The 18,416-nt window shown below is 37.4% G+C and overlaps 2 protein-coding genes across 2 annotated transcripts; one reads left to right on the top strand and one right to left on the bottom strand.

Moving 5' to 3' along the window:
- Positions 1-7,852: 7,852 nt before the first annotated feature.
- On the top strand, positions 7,853-12,603 carry LOC107621011 (uncharacterized). Its single transcript, XM_088509621.1, has 4 exons — positions 7,853-7,924; positions 8,055-8,429; positions 8,926-10,615; positions 10,907-12,603. Exons 2-4 carry the CDS (start codon positions 8,063-8,065, stop codon positions 12,108-12,110), a joined length of 3,261 nt encoding a protein of 1,086 aa, XP_088365747.1. The 5' UTR covers positions 7,853-7,924; positions 8,055-8,062; the 3' UTR covers positions 12,111-12,603.
- Positions 12,604-14,986: 2,383 nt separating this feature from the next.
- LOC107622503 (putative mediator of RNA polymerase II transcription subunit 26c) lies at positions 14,987-18,092 on the bottom strand. The gene is made up of 9 exons (XM_016324427.3): positions 16,800-18,092; positions 16,597-16,665; positions 16,442-16,524; positions 16,280-16,347; positions 16,124-16,173; positions 15,989-16,022; positions 15,756-15,886; positions 15,441-15,534; positions 14,987-15,333 (listed from the first exon to the last, which is right to left on the bottom strand). Exons 1-9 carry the CDS (start codon positions 17,271-17,273, stop codon positions 15,215-15,217), a joined length of 1,122 nt encoding a protein of 373 aa, XP_016179913.1. The 5' UTR covers positions 17,274-18,092; the 3' UTR covers positions 14,987-15,214.
- Between the last annotated feature and the right edge of the window lie 324 nt (positions 18,093-18,416).

The raw sequence follows: 18,416 nt of genomic DNA, 5'->3' as shown, positions 1-18,416 counted from the left end.
AGGACGTGGTAGCAGATCTTTGCACATTACGTTATGCCGACCACCCACTTCACAGAGATCCCCATAGACATGCTAGTCTTGATCGGATTGTGTCATGGAGGGGAAGGAGGTATATTTTCCTCGTTTGATCAGGCGATACATGTTGCGAGCACATGTCTGAGGCCTACTCCCCTTTCCCACCCTGGTCACCACGATGATTCAGTTGGCTGGAGCCCCCTGGGAGTCACATGATGAGATACCACCACGACACCCCCGACCCACAGAAAGGAGGAAGTGATTCTGTGGGGGGAGTGGGTGCACGAGAAGCCCCCATCTCGGTGCCGCTCTAGAGCCAGAGTAGCAACGACACCTGGCGCTTCTTCATCCTCAGTCCCAGTAGGACCATCAGCACCAGCAGCATCCACATCACCACTACCACTAGCACCCCAGCCGACCTATCTGTTAGTCCAGCACCTGATCCGTTTTATGGAGCGCAGTGAGCGCTGCATTATGCGACGCTTGGACAGGATGGATCAGATGTTCGTGACATTGGGCATTGAGTTGCCCCCTCTTCCCGAGTCTTCTACATCCAAGGAGGAGCATGCCGAGGAGCATGAGGCGGAGCCAGCTCAGACAGAGGCACCATCACAGACACAGGCCACTCTGGAAGTTCAGCAGCCATCTGAGGAGCCGTAGCCTGAGACCTAGCCAGATGCGACAGTTGACCCTCACCATGAGCCACAGCAGTAGCATCGAGGACGATGCTTCATCTTAAGTGTGGGGAGGTCACCGTCGTTGCCGTCGGTGGAATTGTCATTTTGGGTGATAAGTTCGGACATTTATCTTTTATTTTGTGCTATTTTTAGTATTTTACACTTTGCTTTATCGCACTTTCTGGATCATTGTATATATTAGTATTGTGGATACTTATATTCTAGTTATTGCATTTTGCTTGCACCTTAGATTAGATACCTTTCTTATTTTTAGTAGATTTTCTTTACATAGTTGTTTTAGTTTGTTTTAGCTTTTTGGTTGTGATTAGAAAAATATTTTAGATTGTTGAAACTTAGTTGACTCTTTTTATATATGAAATGTGTTTTGATTGAAAAAGGGGTAAACTAAAGAAATTTTTAAATTCTTCTCAATCACAACGTTGCATCAATAAACTTAGTCAAAATAATGAAATTTTCCAAGAAATTCATCTATAGGGCACCACCCCAATTGATTGAAATTTTTTTTAGAACTTGCTTGAATTATACACTTTGTGGATCATGTTTTGAGCAAAGAACACAAGCATGTGAGTTTTGAGCCTTAATTGTGTGGTTACATCTTATAACCACTTATTTTCATTCTTGTGTGCATTATCCTCTTTCTATGATTGTAATCTTTGATTTGTTTGATTCTTTATGTCCATTATTTTGTGTATGAATGCACTTATATGATTGAGGCCATTGTTCAAATAGCTCATTTGCCCAAATAGCCTACCTTTTATCTTCCATTGTTAGCCAATTTTGAGCCTATGCTTAACCCATTTGTTCTTAATTGTAGCACATTACAAGCCTAAGTGAAAAATAATAAATGTCCCTTATTTGGATCTTTGATTAGCTTAGGCTAGTGAGAGTGTTTATCATTTGATTTTGGGAAAGTTGGATACATTGGGTAGAGATAAAAGTGTGTTTGTGTTTTTGTTGAAAAATCTTGGGAATTAGGTACATACTCATGTATTAATCATGTGTAAACCATATGCATTGATGCTTTTGTATATATTTTAGTTTGAAATATATATATATATATATAGAAAAAGAAAGAAAAATAATTGCAATAAAAAGAGGACAAAAATGCCCCAAAATCCAAAGTTCAATAAGAGTCAAAGCATATGTGTGGTGATCAAAGAGAATGCATGAGTGTGTGAAAAAGTGAAGAATGAGTAGTTAGGTTTGTTTAGCATTGTATAGGTTTTCATAGGTTAGGTGAGAAGTTTAAGTTAATCAAAGATTCAAATTCTAGTCCACTTGACCATATGCATCCTTACCTTGACCCTAACCCCATTACAACCTATGGAAAAGTCCTCGTGATATTTGTATGCATGCATGAAGTAATTGTTGATTGTTAGATGAAAAACAAATCTTGGAAAGCATGATTAGGGGAGAATTGAGTGAATCAACCCCATACACTTGAGTGACTAGAGCGGATACACATCCGGTAAGGGTTCGATCGCTCAATTACATGTTTCCACCCATGATCATCTTTTCTTGCAAGTTTGTAAAGTCTTTCAATGATTCAATTCAATTGTGGGTTTGCTTTGATTACTATTACTTTAGCCCTTGTACTTGTACATGTATTCTTGGAGATTGATTTATTTTGACCAAGCAATTGCATTCATGTAGATAGATTGCATATAGATAGATTATATATAGTTAGTTTGCATTGAATAAATGTTGATACCCCTTTGCTTCTTTCTTGATTTTAGCATGAGGACATGCTTAGTTTAAGTGTGGGGAGGTTTGATAAACCCCAATTTTGTGGTTTATCTTGTGCTTATTTTAGGGGATTTTATCACCTTTTCTCACATTTATTCAATGAAATAGCATGGTTTTGTAATTCTCCCTTAAATTGTGCTTAAGTGTAAAAACATGTTTTTTAGGCCCTTAAATTGGTGATTTTAATTCACTTTAATTCCATTCGATGCCTTGATGTGTTTGTTGAGTGATTTCAGGTTCATAAGGCAAGTATGGGATGGAAGAAATGAAGAGAAAAGCATACAAAGTGGAGAATGCATGAGGAAACAAGGATTTGGAGTACATCAACCCACGCGCACGCGCAGAAGACGCGCACACGTGGAAGTGAAGTTACATGGCGACGCGTACGCGCACATGACGCGTACGCGTGGATAGGGAAATTGCCAAGCGACGCGCACGCGTGGCACGCGTGACCCACGCGTACGCGTCGATGCTCGCATGTGACTCACTTAAAGGCAAAATACTGGGGGCAATTTCTGAGCTGCCCAGGCCCAAATACAACTTGTTTCTGAGGGTATTTGATGCAGAATTGAAGATTGAGCAAAGGGGGAGCACTTAGTTAATCATGATGAGCCTTTAGTTAGTTTTCTAGAGAGAGAAGCTCCCTCTTCTTTCTAGAATTAGGTTAGGATTAGGTTAATTTCTATTAGATCTAGCTTTGATTACTTGATTTCATCTTGTTTCCTCTACAATTCCTTGTTCTAATACTTCAATTCTTCTTAGTTCTTTTGTTAATTTTACTTTTATGCTTCTTTTATGTTCATGAATGCTCATGTTGGATTTGGATTTTCTATTAATACAATTGATGTTTGATGTTCTTTTATTGATGATTGGAGTTGTGAATTTTACTTTTCTTGCAATTGGTAGTTGGTAGATTTACTATTCCTTGCAATTCATTATGCTTCCCTTTTATGCCTTCCAAGTGTTTGACAAAATGCTTGGTTGGATGTTAGAGTAGATTTTGAGCATTCTTGGCTTGAAAAGAGTAATTAGGTAATCTTGAGTCATGAATACCTAACTTATGTTGGTGATCTAGAATTGTTAGTTAATATGATTTCCATTGACTCTAATCTCTTGCTAATTCAATTAGTGAGTTGATTAAGACTTTTGGATTGAGATTAGCTAGTCTTGTTTGACTTTCTCTCATAGAAGATAACTTTCACCTTCTTCCAACATTGGAGATGACGAAATAGGATAAATTCTTGTTAATTATTGTTATTAGTGACTAGAATAGAAAGCCTATATTCTCAAATCTTTCCAATGATGTCTCTCTTTATTACTTGCTTTCTTTAGTTACTTGCTTGATTTACTCTTCTTGTCATTTAAATTCTTGCCCATTTATTTTCTTGCCCTTTTACCAATCAGACCCCCTTGCACCTTCAGAGTCAATAATTGACCACTTCATTGCAATTTCTTGTGAGACGACCCGGAGTTTAAATACTTCGGTTAACTTTTCATTGGGGTTTATACTTGTGACAACTCAAATTTTTTATGTGAGAATTATTTGTTGGTTTGGAGCTATGCTTACAACGAAGTTCTTATTTCTATAAGAGAAATTCTAGACCGATATGACAATTTCTTAACTATCACTGACATGCTGAATGCAATAAACTATGCTGGAGTTCTGCCACACATGCTGAAATTAAAAGTTGGTGTACCTGTCATGTTGTTAAGGGACATTGATTAATCCAATGGGCTTTGTAGTGGTACCAAACTACAGGTGAGGAAGCCAGGTAACCATGTCATTGAGTGCATGGCGTTGATTAATGAAGGGTCTGGGCAAGTTGTTTTAATACCTAAGATGAACATGGTTCCAAATAACAAGACGCTTCCATTTAAATTTTAAAGAAGGCAATTTCTTATTATGCTTTCATTTGCAATGACAATAAACAAGTCTCAAGGACAAACTCGTAATAGGATTTGACTATTTTTACTGAAATTTGTATTTACATATGGTCAATTTTACGTTGCACTTTCTCGAGTTAAATCAAAGGATGGGATTAGAATTGTAATCCAAAATACCATGGGGTGATTGAAAAAACTACCATAAATATTGTATATTGTGGAATTTTCCAAAAAATTCATTAAACATTAAACTGATGTTACAATATCAATCATTCTGATTATACTCCTGTCTTATAAATTTATAATTTTTCATCTCATGTTATAATTTTATAATCTTTGAATTATTTTTGTTTTGTGCATCGCATGGGTGTATTTACTAGTAAAATTATATAAATTTTAGATGAAACATACTGACTAAAAATCAATTTCTATATGAAAAGAAAATTGGTGTAATGCACTAATTTTTATCATTGGTATGTGATTTATATGCCTGTGGTTGCAGCACTTTTTCGCACGTTAAAAGCATGAATGACCATTGAGAAATTTTTTGCAACCTTCGAAATGAGTTATAAGAAAGTTTTTTTTTTTTTTTTTTGTGAAAAACTTTTTAGGTCCATGATTAATTTTTACAACTTATAAATTACGTTTGATGTGAGCAGATGTGTGTATGCTTTCGTAAGTTATAAAAAAAGAATAGGCTCATGTACAGATATTTTATTTAGTTGATCCATTTTAATAAAAAAACACTAACTTTAAATCAATATTAAAATTTTGATTTAATTATTTTATTATTTTTATACTAATTTTAAATTTGTAATCACATCTTTATTATTTAAAAAATGGTGAAAACTCAAATGCAGTCGACTTCATGTGAAGTTGATAACTGAGAGCTGTTAGATGATTTGACTGATTTGACTAAATTTTCATTTAACGGCTCTCAGCTATCAACTTCACATGAAGTCGATTGCCCTAAGTTTTCAACTTAAAGAATATTTAATTCAACAGAAGATGTTAAAATTTATTCTAATTGAAATTAATTTTTCAAAAATATTTATTTAATTAATGCTATTATCTCTATCCTTTTACAATTTTACGGTTCACAATTCACAATTCAGTGATTTACTGTCTCTTTCCTTCACATTTCACAATTCATATCTCCATCTTTCATAGCACCTCTTTCTCCATGCCTCGGTTTCTCCCCCTTCAATTCCATCTTCCACACTCCTCCACAACACTACTGTCTATTTGCATCGTCTCCACTGCTGCCTTTGTTTTGCGTCTTCGTTGTTGCCACTGCGATGAAGTCGAGTTGGCTGAACTACGCCGCTCGGTCATGCATTACAAGGAAAGAGAGGAAAGATGAGTGACAGCCACTGGAGAATACCTAGACCTATTTAAAGGGATGAGTGTAGGAGTGTTTTTATGTACCTTTATGTATTCATTTTTGAGTTAGCTTCCATATTTGCTGTTATATGTACGGATTCAGTACGCGGGACACGTTTGTGCACCGAAACGCCAAAAAGTGATTTGGCGGACCGATAAGCCAAATTGGTCAAAATAAAATATTTTATTTTAATGGGTCTTTTTTATTATAATTTTTTAAGGGAGGGATGTTTTTATAATTTTTTTTTATCTTTTTTTTTTGTTTTATTCACTTTAATCACGTTCTCCAATTCTATCATTAACTCAGAACCTTCTCGATCTCCATGTCTTCCTATTCCTCCCACCCTCACTTTTCATGTTGAACTTCCAAAAACTATTACCGAATCTCCCTCGCCACCACCACTACCACAATATCCTTCTCCCTCTTATTACTGTCACCGCCACTTCTCTCTTCTTCCTCGTTCTTTTCCTCCGCCGTCGCAAGCACACCACCTCTTCCATTATCTCCACCGCCGGTGACGACAACAAACCTCTCCACCGCTTCTCCTACTCACTCTTTCGTCACGCCACCAACTCCTTCTCCTCTCCACTTAGCCATGGAGACTTCGGCACTGTCTTCTCTGGCGATGGAAAGGCAAAGGCAGTGGAAAAGTTTGGAGTCGTCACCGGCGGTGGAAATAGTAGAAGGCACAGTGCGCTTACAATGGCGAAGGAAGAGGAGGAAGCTAAGAGAAAGACGGAGAGGAGGAAGGCATCTACTCTATCGTACACGAGACAACATCTTCCTCTTAATCTCATCCCTATCACACTTAATCCTCCTCGTAGGGGCATTTGCTCCATAGTTGCTGTTGAAGCGTTGCTGCACACCTGAAGTATTGTTGTCTGCCAACACCGGTTGCGGGTTGGGGATGCCGTCATCGGAGATGAAGGATCGTGCTGATGAGGAGGGGTCGTGCGCGTTGGCAGCAAGGATATTAGCCAAGAAGCCTGTCCACACGCTAGGCTGGTGAAGTACTATCCTCTCCCACTCTGGCTTGATGCCCCGACTTCGGCGTTCAACGATATCTCTGTTGTTTATGTAAAATAATACAACAAAAAATATTTTACCCAACAAAATTTTATCAATTCTGAATTAATTTAAATATCTGATTTTTTAATTTTTTGATATAATACCACAAAACATTTTAAATTTAACAATAATAACCATCATGAAACTAATATTTATAAAGTTATTCCACTAACACAAAAGCAGAATAAAGTATTAACTAGCTAATCATATAAAATTAGATTCAGACAAATTTCTATTGTTATATTAAAAATATATATATAATCCAATGACTCCTCATCAACAGGTGCACTGGTCAGCTAAAATGTTATGCACATTGGTAAGCCAAGCACACACGGCATATAGAATCCGTGCCCATAATTGGATGCGTTGAACCTCACTCCAGTCCAATGGTATGCTATCCAAAAGAAAAAGAAGGCCTAGTTAGGGAGAGGAAAAGAAAAGATGAGAGAGAGAGAATGGGTACTGTGAGTATGCATAGTAAATATAAAATTCACACTTGTTAAACTTTTTCAACGTTTATTATTAATAAGAATCTAAGTACGAAATCTAAATTATTACAGAGATTTAATTAAAAAATTTTAAATTATCAAGATATATTTATAAATTTAATAAAATTATAAAGATTTTCAAAATAATTTAAACCTAAATCTTTTAACCACGGACTAATTTTGAAGACCAAGAATGAGTTTTATGTTTTTGGCTTGGAGTATAAGTTTGTTTATATACATATTTCTGAACAGGGATATACAGTTTCAAGTAGAAGCTTGATAAGGGCTTGTTTTGGACGAGGATAAGGGCTTATTTGACAAACAGTGATTTAGCCTGGGCCATACATTGAATAGGTTTTGTCACGGTTAAAAGAAAGTCCCTCCTCTCAGTTTGGACCCATAAGCCCAAACAATGTCTAAGATTGCGAGATAGAGTTCGATTTCCCACACCACACCCACACACAAAACTAAAGGGTTGATATTCAATACTTGGGGATTGTTCATCTGGCCCAAAAAAAAAAAAAAAAAGAGTTCGATTTCCTAAATAGGGGAATTGCAGAACTGGAAATGGGGGATTGCAAGGGTTTTAGTACTACTAGTCTACTATACTCAAGTCATTACTCACTTGATAGTCGATACTCGTAAACCCTCGCTGCTTCCTTCCATTTCTAAATTCCAGTTGCAAAATCCAAAGCTCACAGCAACATTGATGCTGATACAGATTCAGTTACCCTCCTCCAACTCTTGTAACTAAGTTTCTTGTTATTTCAGGTTCCATCATGTCCATGCGCCCATTCCTCCCCAAATGCCTCTTCTTCAGCTCTTCGCCAGCTCGTGCTCTTCTTCTTCTTCCACTTCAACTCAGCCAATTCTCGTCTTCGTCGCATTCGCCTTCGTATCATCCGAGACGGTTAGAGGAGGAGTCACGCCACGTGAGGGTGTCGGTGTGGTGGGACTTCGAGAACTGCCAAGTGCCGAACACCATCAACGTGTCCAAGATCGCCACCGTCATAACGGACGCCGTTAGAGCCAACGGTATTAAGGGGCCCGTCCATATAACGGCCTTCGGCGATGTCTTGCAGCTTTCTAGATCCAACCAGGAGGCACTTTCATACACCGGCATTCATCTTGCCCACGTTCCCAATGGTTACCTTCTTGTCTTTACTTCCGTTGCTTTATGTCAATTTTATAATCATATATAACTTCTTCATCTATCTTAATTAGTTGGGGCCTCTTTAAGAGATATGTTCTGACTAAATGTGTTTAAAAATTAAAAATAAAATATATAAATAGTTTGGTAAAAAAGGGAGACGCGTCTTTGGTAGATAACTGTTTGTAACGGTTTTCAGTTTCAAACATGTTAGGAATCTATTCTCTTCTGCATCTTTGTTAGATAAATGTCACTAATAGCGATGTTGAATGCGGCGTCCGTCGTAGGTGAGAACTCATGATCTCATCATATTTGAGATGAAGCCATGGAGGTGCAACTAATAAGTGAATATTATGGTTTGCAGCTCATGCATCAGTATTTATGGTCCCATATAGATTCAGAACTATATTAAATCTTAATGTTTTACTAATCAGAGGATTCATAAGTAATTTAAGTTTTCCAAATTATAATTTCTTCAATGACTTTGTGCAGGTGGAAAGAATAGTGCTGATAGATCTCTTCTTATTGATCTTATGTGTTGGGTTTCTCAAAACCCGCCACCTGCGCATCTCTTTCTGATTTCTGGGGATAAAGACTTTGCTGGCATATTGCACCGCTTAAGAATGAATAACTACAACATCCTGCTTGCAACTCCAGGATCAGCTTCTGATGTGCTATGCGCTGCAGCAACTATAATGTGGCACTGGCCATCTTTGCTTAAGGGAGAAGAACTTACTGGAAAGCATTTCAATCATCCTCCAGATGGCCCTGTTGGTTCTTGGTATGGAAATTATAAGGTGCCTCTTGAAAATCCCTTCTCAGCTAGTGAGCAGTCTGCATCTTGTCAAAAAGCAGAAAGCTGTGAATCTCCCCCAATTCCTAAGTCAGTTGCAAGGCAGGTTAGGAAAATATTAAGTTCGCATCCAAAAGGGATGTCCATTACAGATTTTCGTGCGGAGTTGGCTAAAAATAATGTGCAATTGGAGAAATCATTCTATGGACAGAAAAAGTTTTCCCGTTTTCTTCTATCAATACCACACGTACAGCTCAAGCATTTAGGTGAAGGTGTTTATTTTGTGTGTTTGGCTCCCTCAGAGTTTCCCAAACCCCTTGCAAGCAATGATGGGCCATCAAAAACACCTGCTGTTGGGAATGAAGCACCTCAAAAGTTGAATGGTGAGAGTAAAAATACGCCTAGAGATGTAGATAGGACGCCTTCAATGCCCTCATTGCATGAAAGGAGTAGTGCGAAGATTGGGAATATGACTGATGCACAATTGTCTAAGGTTCAACTGCCACAAAAAGACAAGGAAGTTTCACGATTTAAGGCAGATAATGAGATTGTAACGCCTGACGAGATAAGTCTCAATAAATCTGGAAAACCTACTTCATCAGATGACCACTCTGCTCAGAACACATTGGTGGAAAACAATCTTGTTGATGATGAATCTGGAAAATATATAGCTGAGTACAAAAATGAGGGGCCAACTAGAGGGGATGCTGATGAGGTTTGTCAAAGCTCTTATTCTTTGCCAGTTGATGACTTCATGGTTGAGAAGAGGCATGGCGGGAGTGTTGAAACTCATAGCAAAAGTTCAATATTTGGTTGGATTAGAAGTTGGTTTCCATTTTGGAAAAGAAATGCTAAATCTGATGATTTAACCACTAATAAGACCAGCATGGATAGTCACTCTGAGTTTGAGGAGCCCAAGTTATCTCAACTGGACATGGCAGTAAGTCATTCGGAGGAGCCCAAGCTATGTCAACCAGAGATGGCTGTAAGTCATTCGGAGGAGCCCAAGCTATGTCAACCAGACATGGCTATAAGTCATTTGGAAGAGCCCAAGCTATCTCAAGTGGACGAGACTATAAATCATTCTGAGGAGTCCAAGTTATCTGAACAGAACCAGAGTGTTATTCATGCTGAAGAGCCGAAAATATCAGATCAGGCGCCCATGTTATCTGAGCCAAACCAGATTGTTAGTCATTCTGTAGAGACCAAATTATGTGATCGGGACCAGACTGTTTCTCAGTCTGTAGAGGCCAACACATCAGAAGTGAACCAGAATGTTGGTCATTCTGACAAGCCCGAGTTATTTTTTAGAGATTCCTTTTGGAATTACATGGAATCTTTTGTTTTTACCACCCAAGGATCAGTTCTCGTCTCCCTGTCAACAAGCAGGTTGTTACGCATGGTAGTTTTATACAAATATTTTGAAAAATTACCCCTTTTGCTATGGATAACATCTTGTTTTTGTCTCGAAATCTTGATTAGTTCCTCATATAAAATGAAAGTAACAAATCGATTGTATCATGATGTTTTGCTGTTGGAAGTTATGCTTTGATCTTTCTTCTTCATCTTTATTTTTTTTCCCTCCCCTGCCCCCCCCCAAAACGATGATCATCATGTAGGTAATAGCTAATCCTACTTGTTGAAAGAGTAAATTGTAATGCTACTATGTTTGTTTGTCAGGGAGGATTTGGCACAAAAATTACAAAAGGGCGGTCCTGCGGTTCTCGAGTCTCTCACTGAAAAGGATATTCTTCAACTGATTGATTTATTAATAGCAGACAAGAAATGGTTGGAGGTAAGCGGCTCCACAAAATATCCATTTAAGGTGACTCGACCAGTTCAGAAGAACTCATCAATGGGCCTTTCTCATGGTGCGAATGGCCTTCGGTCTCTCTTTTTAAATAGAGCATCACAGTCCAACCTGCAGAAATTACTTGAACATGATGCAGAGAAACACAATCAGAATACTCCTCATACTAGTGTTTTGAAACTTGCCACTGAAAAACTATATGCTGAGAGGTCTAGAAATGATATATTAGTAGACTGCCAAAAAGTTGTGGATGAAATATTGAGAATCCACCCAGAGGGATACAATATTGGTTGTTTCCGAAAACTATTTTATGAGATGTGTGGCTATCATATTAATTTACAGAAGCTCGGTTATAAAAATTTGGCATCCTTATTGCAGACAATGCAGGGAGCTAAATTAGAGTCCACTAATATTTTTCCTTCTGTTCCTGCTGATGTTTGTTATTCTGACCGGGAAACTTCAATCCTCAAAACTCAAGTTACCAGGGCTAGTCATGCAGTCACCTACTCAGATAGTGAATTGTCTGGTTCAGCTCCAAAGGATGATAGCATGGACTCTCCATGGGAAGAATTAGGTCCTATTTCTGCCAAAAATTCTGACCAGAGTGATGTGGAATCAGAATTAAGTAGGAATGCCAAAGAACTGGATAATACCTCAAAGTATCCTGATTATGAACCTGTTGGCTTAGATTATGATCCTTCTGAGTCTGAAGAAGATAGTACCTGTTTAACTCAACCAGAAGAGCAAGGAAAGCGAAGATGTAATGAGCAAGACAGTTCTCTTCTCAAAGTTTTGGATTTCTGGCACTGTAGAAAGGAAGGAGAGAATAGTGCAAAGAATTCAGATAGTGTTGACATCTTTAATAATGATTCTCTGAAAAGGATTTTGAATCCATCGGGCAAGTCATCTCAGGGTGCCCTTTCCAAAATTCCTTCAGGGAACTATAGAGAGAAGCATAGTTCTCGAAAGAGCTATTCATTTGTAGCTGATCCACTTTTATCCCCGAAGGACAAACTGATTGATGGGATGCTTGATGGCTTCAAGAAAACAGATGAGACTAAGATGCAAAATTGAGGAGTTAATGGTGTGAACTAGACCGGATTCTCATCACTCAGGATTACAGTCCCAGACTTTCCTTTTAGCACAAATTGTAGTTTTAGCTGGCCATGGTACTAATAGTTCAATTGAGGATGATTCAAGAAGTTGGTGATTGCAATAGTTGATGGTGCAGCTATGGAAATTCTTTTGGTCGGAACAATTATATTATTATATGCTATTAGTTCTTGAGCTTAGCAATAAGTCACGTAGTTAACCCGGATGTGGTAATTAGGTAAAAAGTGATGAGTCCATTATATATGCAGTATGCTATTGCTGTTGGAATAGATATCTGAGTTTTGATTTCTTGCGTGCTGTCTTGGCATGTGACCATATTATGGTGATGTCCCATACTTTTGAAGGGGCATGAGCCGTACAATGCGATGTTAAGTGTTAACCCATTTTTGTTCCCAAGAATTGTTTACATTAATTTGGAAATTGAGGATGGCTTGACGCTGTCATGATCCAAGTCAAACCCAAGCGCAGCAATAATAGGATTCATTCTTCGTTTTCTAATGATAACAAGCTTGACATGCAACGTGAAGTCAGTTTAAGGACTCCTTCCTTCCGTTTTGGTGGTAGTTTAAGGACTTAATAAATAGTTGTTCATGACTTTCAAAAGTATCAGGCGGGTAAAAACATTTAAACCCCCCCTTAGATTGTCTCAGCCTATATGATAAAACAAACAGCTTTCTTATAAGTTTGCATTTGTGTAATTACCGAAAGCAAAACTGATGGATCTTTGATTAAAGATTAGAGGATATTGTTGCTAAGGTGTGAAAATTACAACTACACTAAATGAACAACTATGCTTAACATACAAATAAATTTTACACATAACATAATCAAATTAAAATCATATTTATATGAAACTTATTTTACATTTTACTGATTTTTTATGTTCAAGAAAAATTTGATGGCTTTTTTCTGTGAATAAATTTGATTTTGTTTCAAAAAAGTTATTTATTCTGTTATAAAAGTTGAACCATTTGGTAGTTAATTATTTATTAAAAACATATATGAAACATTATAAATATACACACAAATATTATAGCTAATTTGTTAATTATTGTTATTATTTTAAAAATATTTTTGGCAACATTAAGCAGTCCTCAACAATAACATCTTTTAATTTGGAAGAAAAGAAAAAGATAAGAGGGGGTTGGGGGGGGGGGGGGAGGTGGAAGCAGCTAAGCATCAATTGCTATAGTAATTAGTACGCATACAATGCTGTACGGGTGTTAAACATAAAAAGTAAAAACATTAACATCTGAGATAGGCATTCTCCCCTCTCCACTCCACATCCTGAAATTGTTCTCAATTCCTTTTCCTGTTTCAAATAGCGGAAATATATTCTTTCCCATTCCCATTCTCCGTAGGGAAAAATTCGTGTTTTTTAAAAATCTAAGCAACTAATTTTATATTTGATAAATAAAAAAGATAATATGTTTGTACTTACAACTTTTAAAAATTATGAACATTTTTGAAAATACTTAAGAAAGATATTTTTTAAAGTTGGATTATGTTTATTAAAATTTAAAAATTTAATATAATTTATATATTAATAAATATTTAAATTTACTCTTATATTTATATTCGGTATAATCTTTTTAAATTTTAAAAGTTATTTTACTAAACACAATTGTTTTTACTTATGCTGATCAAAAATTATTTTTAATTTAATTTTATGAAATATAAGTGCTACAACTTTTAAAAATTTATGTTTTAAAATAATTTTGATAAGCTATTTTCAATAAGTAAAAACTTTATTAAACCAATCCATAGTCCTAGAGAAACCCCACGAAAATTATTCATTTCAATAAAAACCATTAATTCTAGTATAATTAAGATGAAAATGAATTTAATATTTTTGAATTATGTCATATAAAAAAAATAATAAACGTCAAGTACACAAAAAATAACTAAAATATACGATACAATTTTAAAACAAAACAAAAAAAAAACATTATGCATACTAGACAATTCCTATTTAAAATACTTTTTAATCTTTAAGCATTAATATCTTTATCATGAAAAATATTACTATTTGAATTTTATTGTGTAACCTTTTTACTAATTTTTTGCCCCCACTCTCATCCCCATCTCCGAATATCCTCACGAATACCTACGCTTACGGATTTTATTTTCATTGCTATCCCTAATTTGAGTTTTAATTTTATGAGCAATCGTTAAATTCCCCTACACAAACGTTAACCTAAAAATATTGTGAGCTGATTGGTTTAGAAACGACTCAATCCGCCAGAAGGAAAAGTCTGCTATGAGTTTTTCTTAAAATCTGACATTTTAGGTGGCTTAAATTTCTTTTTTTGAAAAGCATTGGGAGCGAAGAGGAAGACTTTTTCATGGTTTGACGTACTTAACAAAACAACAGGAGCAGACAGGCCAATACCACAGAAGATCCAAGCACAGCTCATGTGAACAACCGAATCCTAAAAGACATGTTATGTGTTGCTTGACGTAAAGAAAAGAGCCACGTCGTGCGCATATGTCAACTATGCACTCTTAATAATCTCAACACATTTATTAATTACAGAACCAACTAGGCTCCCACCTACCCAACCCGGTCCCGTGTAAAAACTGTTCATCACTTCTTGAGTCCTTGGCTGATGCTTTCAAAAACAGATGCCTACTATTCATTAACGCAACATACTTGAGACTTCACTCCAAAATTCCCATGGTTTTGTTATTAAATGTATTACTTGAATGATTAAAAACAACCCCTACTCCCCGACCCAAAAACGTTTCCGTTCCATACTACCCTGATTCCTGGCTCAGAAAATCATGTGCGCTTCAAAAAATTGGTTTCGTTAGTTCCCTCTCCAGGAAAAAAATTATTTTGGAATTTCCTTTCTTTCTTTTCGTTGGTTATTATTAAGTAAATAGAAACCACAAGAAAAATAATAGGTTTGGGGATGAAAAATTCACAAGGGGTGAAGCGGGTTTAGGAATTTTCATCCGGCATCACCCCACCCAACAAGGCACAAGCCCCTTCTTTTTCTTAAAACGTTACATGGCTGGCTAGTACCAAGAATCGAACATGGTAATTGGAATCACCATGACCATCACCAGTGCCTTCCCTGAGAACCGCCACTGCCTTTGTTCTTTCCAAAGAAGGCATTCTTGGGTTTTGACTTTGGTAACTCGTGGATGTCCATCACCTGAATCGTTCTTTGCTTTTTCGCTATACACAACCCCACACAACACACCAAACCACCCGTCAGTATATATACGTACTACTAGTACTATGGTAAGAAATTTTTTAAGAAACTATAGAAACGAGAATTCCACCATTTTCAGCCTCTTTGTAGTTCTCTTGAAGCCGCTTCCTTGCCGAAGCAAGCCTCTCCGCGTCAAAATCTCTATCTCTTTGTTCTCTCTGTCTCTGCAATTAATATTCAAAGCAACAACGTGTGAGGAAGAGATTATCAGATTAATAATAACACCCCCATGTCTATGATGCTTTTTCCCCTACGCCCCACATTCATTGCTTTTCTTCGTTTTTTTTTTTAATTTTATTTTCATACTCCGTGATGTTAGCAACAACATTTGGAGGGTTAAGACACTTCCAAAACGGTTATAAAAACATAATAATCACAACCGTACATTTTGGAAGGCGATGGAAGGAGTAGGGACTGAAGGTGGCGGCGTTGGTTTTGGCGGAGCTTCTTTGCGGGGAATCACTTTTGGTTTTGGTTCTGCCTCTGAGGTGTTACGGTCAGACCCAGAACTTCCATCTGTGTCAGCATACAGAAGCAGAAAAGCATTATTGTTCGCCAAAATCCAAAACAACAGAGACACACAAAAAGAAGATTTGAATAAGATGCCCAAGTACTCACTGTGTGGATTTGGCGAGTATGCAAAATCAGGAATCTGCAAAAAACAAATAAAAAGGAATTTCAAAATAGAATATTAATAACGCCAAACAGGGCCTTAAACTTTACCATGACATAAAAAAAAGGTCCAAGAAAGACCTGATGATGCCCGTTTTGGGTGGTTTTCAGCGGTGGAGAGTCCCCATCAGCTGCAAATGTAAATGCAACGCCAACAATTATCATCAAACACTTGGATTTCTAATTCCTTAACTAGGAAAAATCTCCCAAAACATTTGAGTTGAGGTTTGGGTTTACCCATGAGAGAAGCTGCTCCACCCGGTTGATTCAACCTCACCCACTCATCCACAATTTCCTTCCACTTCCTGCAAATAAAACAGCTCAATCAAGTCCACTGCAATTATGATAAGATTAATTCAATTTTGAAAATAAAAACAAAAGTAGTGTTTAATTAACAACCTCACAAGTAGCTTCACCAATCTGCGAACGTCATTGGAGGAATGCTTCCGCAACCGATTCACGTGCCTCCCAATGTCAGTCTCCTGCAAGAAAAACCAAACACCGTTATACAGGAAAATAAAACTAATTCAAAAATAAAAAAAAAGCTAAGTTACCTTTAACGCTTGGAATGTAATATCCATGTCTGCGAGATTTTGCAGCAGCTCCACCAACGATTCTTCAGACTGAGATAATTTTAAGTAAAAACAGAAAAAGAAAAAGGCAAAATAAGCTAAAAATGTATAGAAATTATAACTCATCTAGCATGAAAAAGGCATAAAATAATATTTGAAGAAAAAAAGAACTGATTAATCAGCACCTGGTCAGGTTCTTCGAGCTGCTCTTTAATCTCTAGAATCTTCTTCTGCTCATCATCGAACAAGCCGCCGTAAGGATCCAAATCTTCACGGTCGTCTTCGGCGGCGTCGGCGTCGGCGTGGCCGTTGTCATCATCATCTCCGAGAGACTGCGGCGTTGAGGGAGAAACTGCAGCGGCGGCACCACGGCCACCACGACGTTGCTGGTGGTGGCTGTGTTGTCGCTGAGGGCTAGGGCTAGGGCTGAGGCGTTTCTTGATTTGGTGGCCATTGGACCTCAGGTTACGATCGCCGTCGCAGTTCCGGCACGGCAGAGGAGGTGTTGTGGCAGCGAAGATTCGTTCTATGATTCCATCCCTCCGTCGCCTCAGCTCGTCACCGCAATCCAAGGAGGCGACGGTGATGGCGGTGTCGATGAAGAGCCAAACGTCAACGCCGGCAGTATCCAATATGGATCGGAAATCATCCAAATCCATATTCGGAAACTATAGTTTACTCAGAACCGAAAGAGAAGAAGATTCGTGAAACCGATAATCAATCAGAGAGTGGAGAGGTTGTTCAAGTGGTAGGAGAAGGAGAAGAAAACGGAAACAAAGGCGGAAAGAGAATCTGAGGAAAAAACGGTGGTTCTGTTTCAACAAAACGATAGGGTAGGGTGCGTAGAGAAGTCATGAGATAGATCGAAACGACAAGGGAACAAAAACGGCATAGATCTGAGGGATAGGGTGAGAGATCAGAGGAAAGCGGTGAAGAAAGGGTTAAAGGTTTGGTAGAAATACTTTGAATTGCGATTGATGGAAGGTCAAGTAGAGGATAATGGGTAACATAAACAAACACAAACACACACACTAGCAATCTAGCATACAGAACAGAAGAGGAACCAGTATATTCCAGGAAACAAAAACCCCTCTATTTTTTGCTATTTAATTTGATATTTTTTTTTTCCTCCAAAACAATAACAAGATATATGTACGTACATAAGGGCCCAAGGAGGTGAAGTGGCGAAGAGTAAGAATACAAATACAGATACGAATACGTAATACGTTGGGTGCGTTGCGAAGCTGTTTTCTACTTTTCTATTTGTTTGCTTTGCTGTGGGCAAAGGCAATGCAATTTGCGCAAAGGGAGATGAACGGACCGAAACGAAGGAGAGAGGAAACACTACACTGCACTCTTGAGTATTTTTTAGACTTCAAACTCCGCGCATCAGATTCAACTTCAACTTCAACTCTTTATTTTCTTTCCTTTTTATTTCTTTAAAAAATTACATATATTCCGCGTGGTCTCTACTCTACAGTTGCCACAATAATAATTGCAAGAATATTAGATGTGTGTTTTGTTGCCTAGTGCTTGGTCAGAATAGGTGCGTAGCAAATTTGGCCAGTGACATAGAGCCACGTAAGACTTGCTTCCTCCAATCACCACCTCCGCTCATTAACAAATGACCATCCACTATCTCTATAAGTGGGATTGGGAATGGATAAAGAAATTTATATTTTGTATTTTACCGTTTTTCTGATTATTTTTTAAATAAATAAAATAAATTGATTATTTATTCATATATATCTTTTTAAAAATATTTACACTACCAATGAAATACTAATACTATATTTCGTTCG

This window comes from Arachis ipaensis, chromosome B10, assembly GCF_059453495.1.
Source record: "Arachis ipaensis isolate K30076 ecotype BB chromosome B10, ASM5945349v1, whole genome shotgun sequence".
In the NCBI taxonomy this organism is placed as follows: Eukaryota; Viridiplantae; Streptophyta; class Magnoliopsida; order Fabales; family Fabaceae; genus Arachis; species Arachis ipaensis.
The sequence above is the reverse complement of the archived record's forward strand: the minus strand, read 5'-3'. Positions and strand labels throughout refer to the sequence as shown.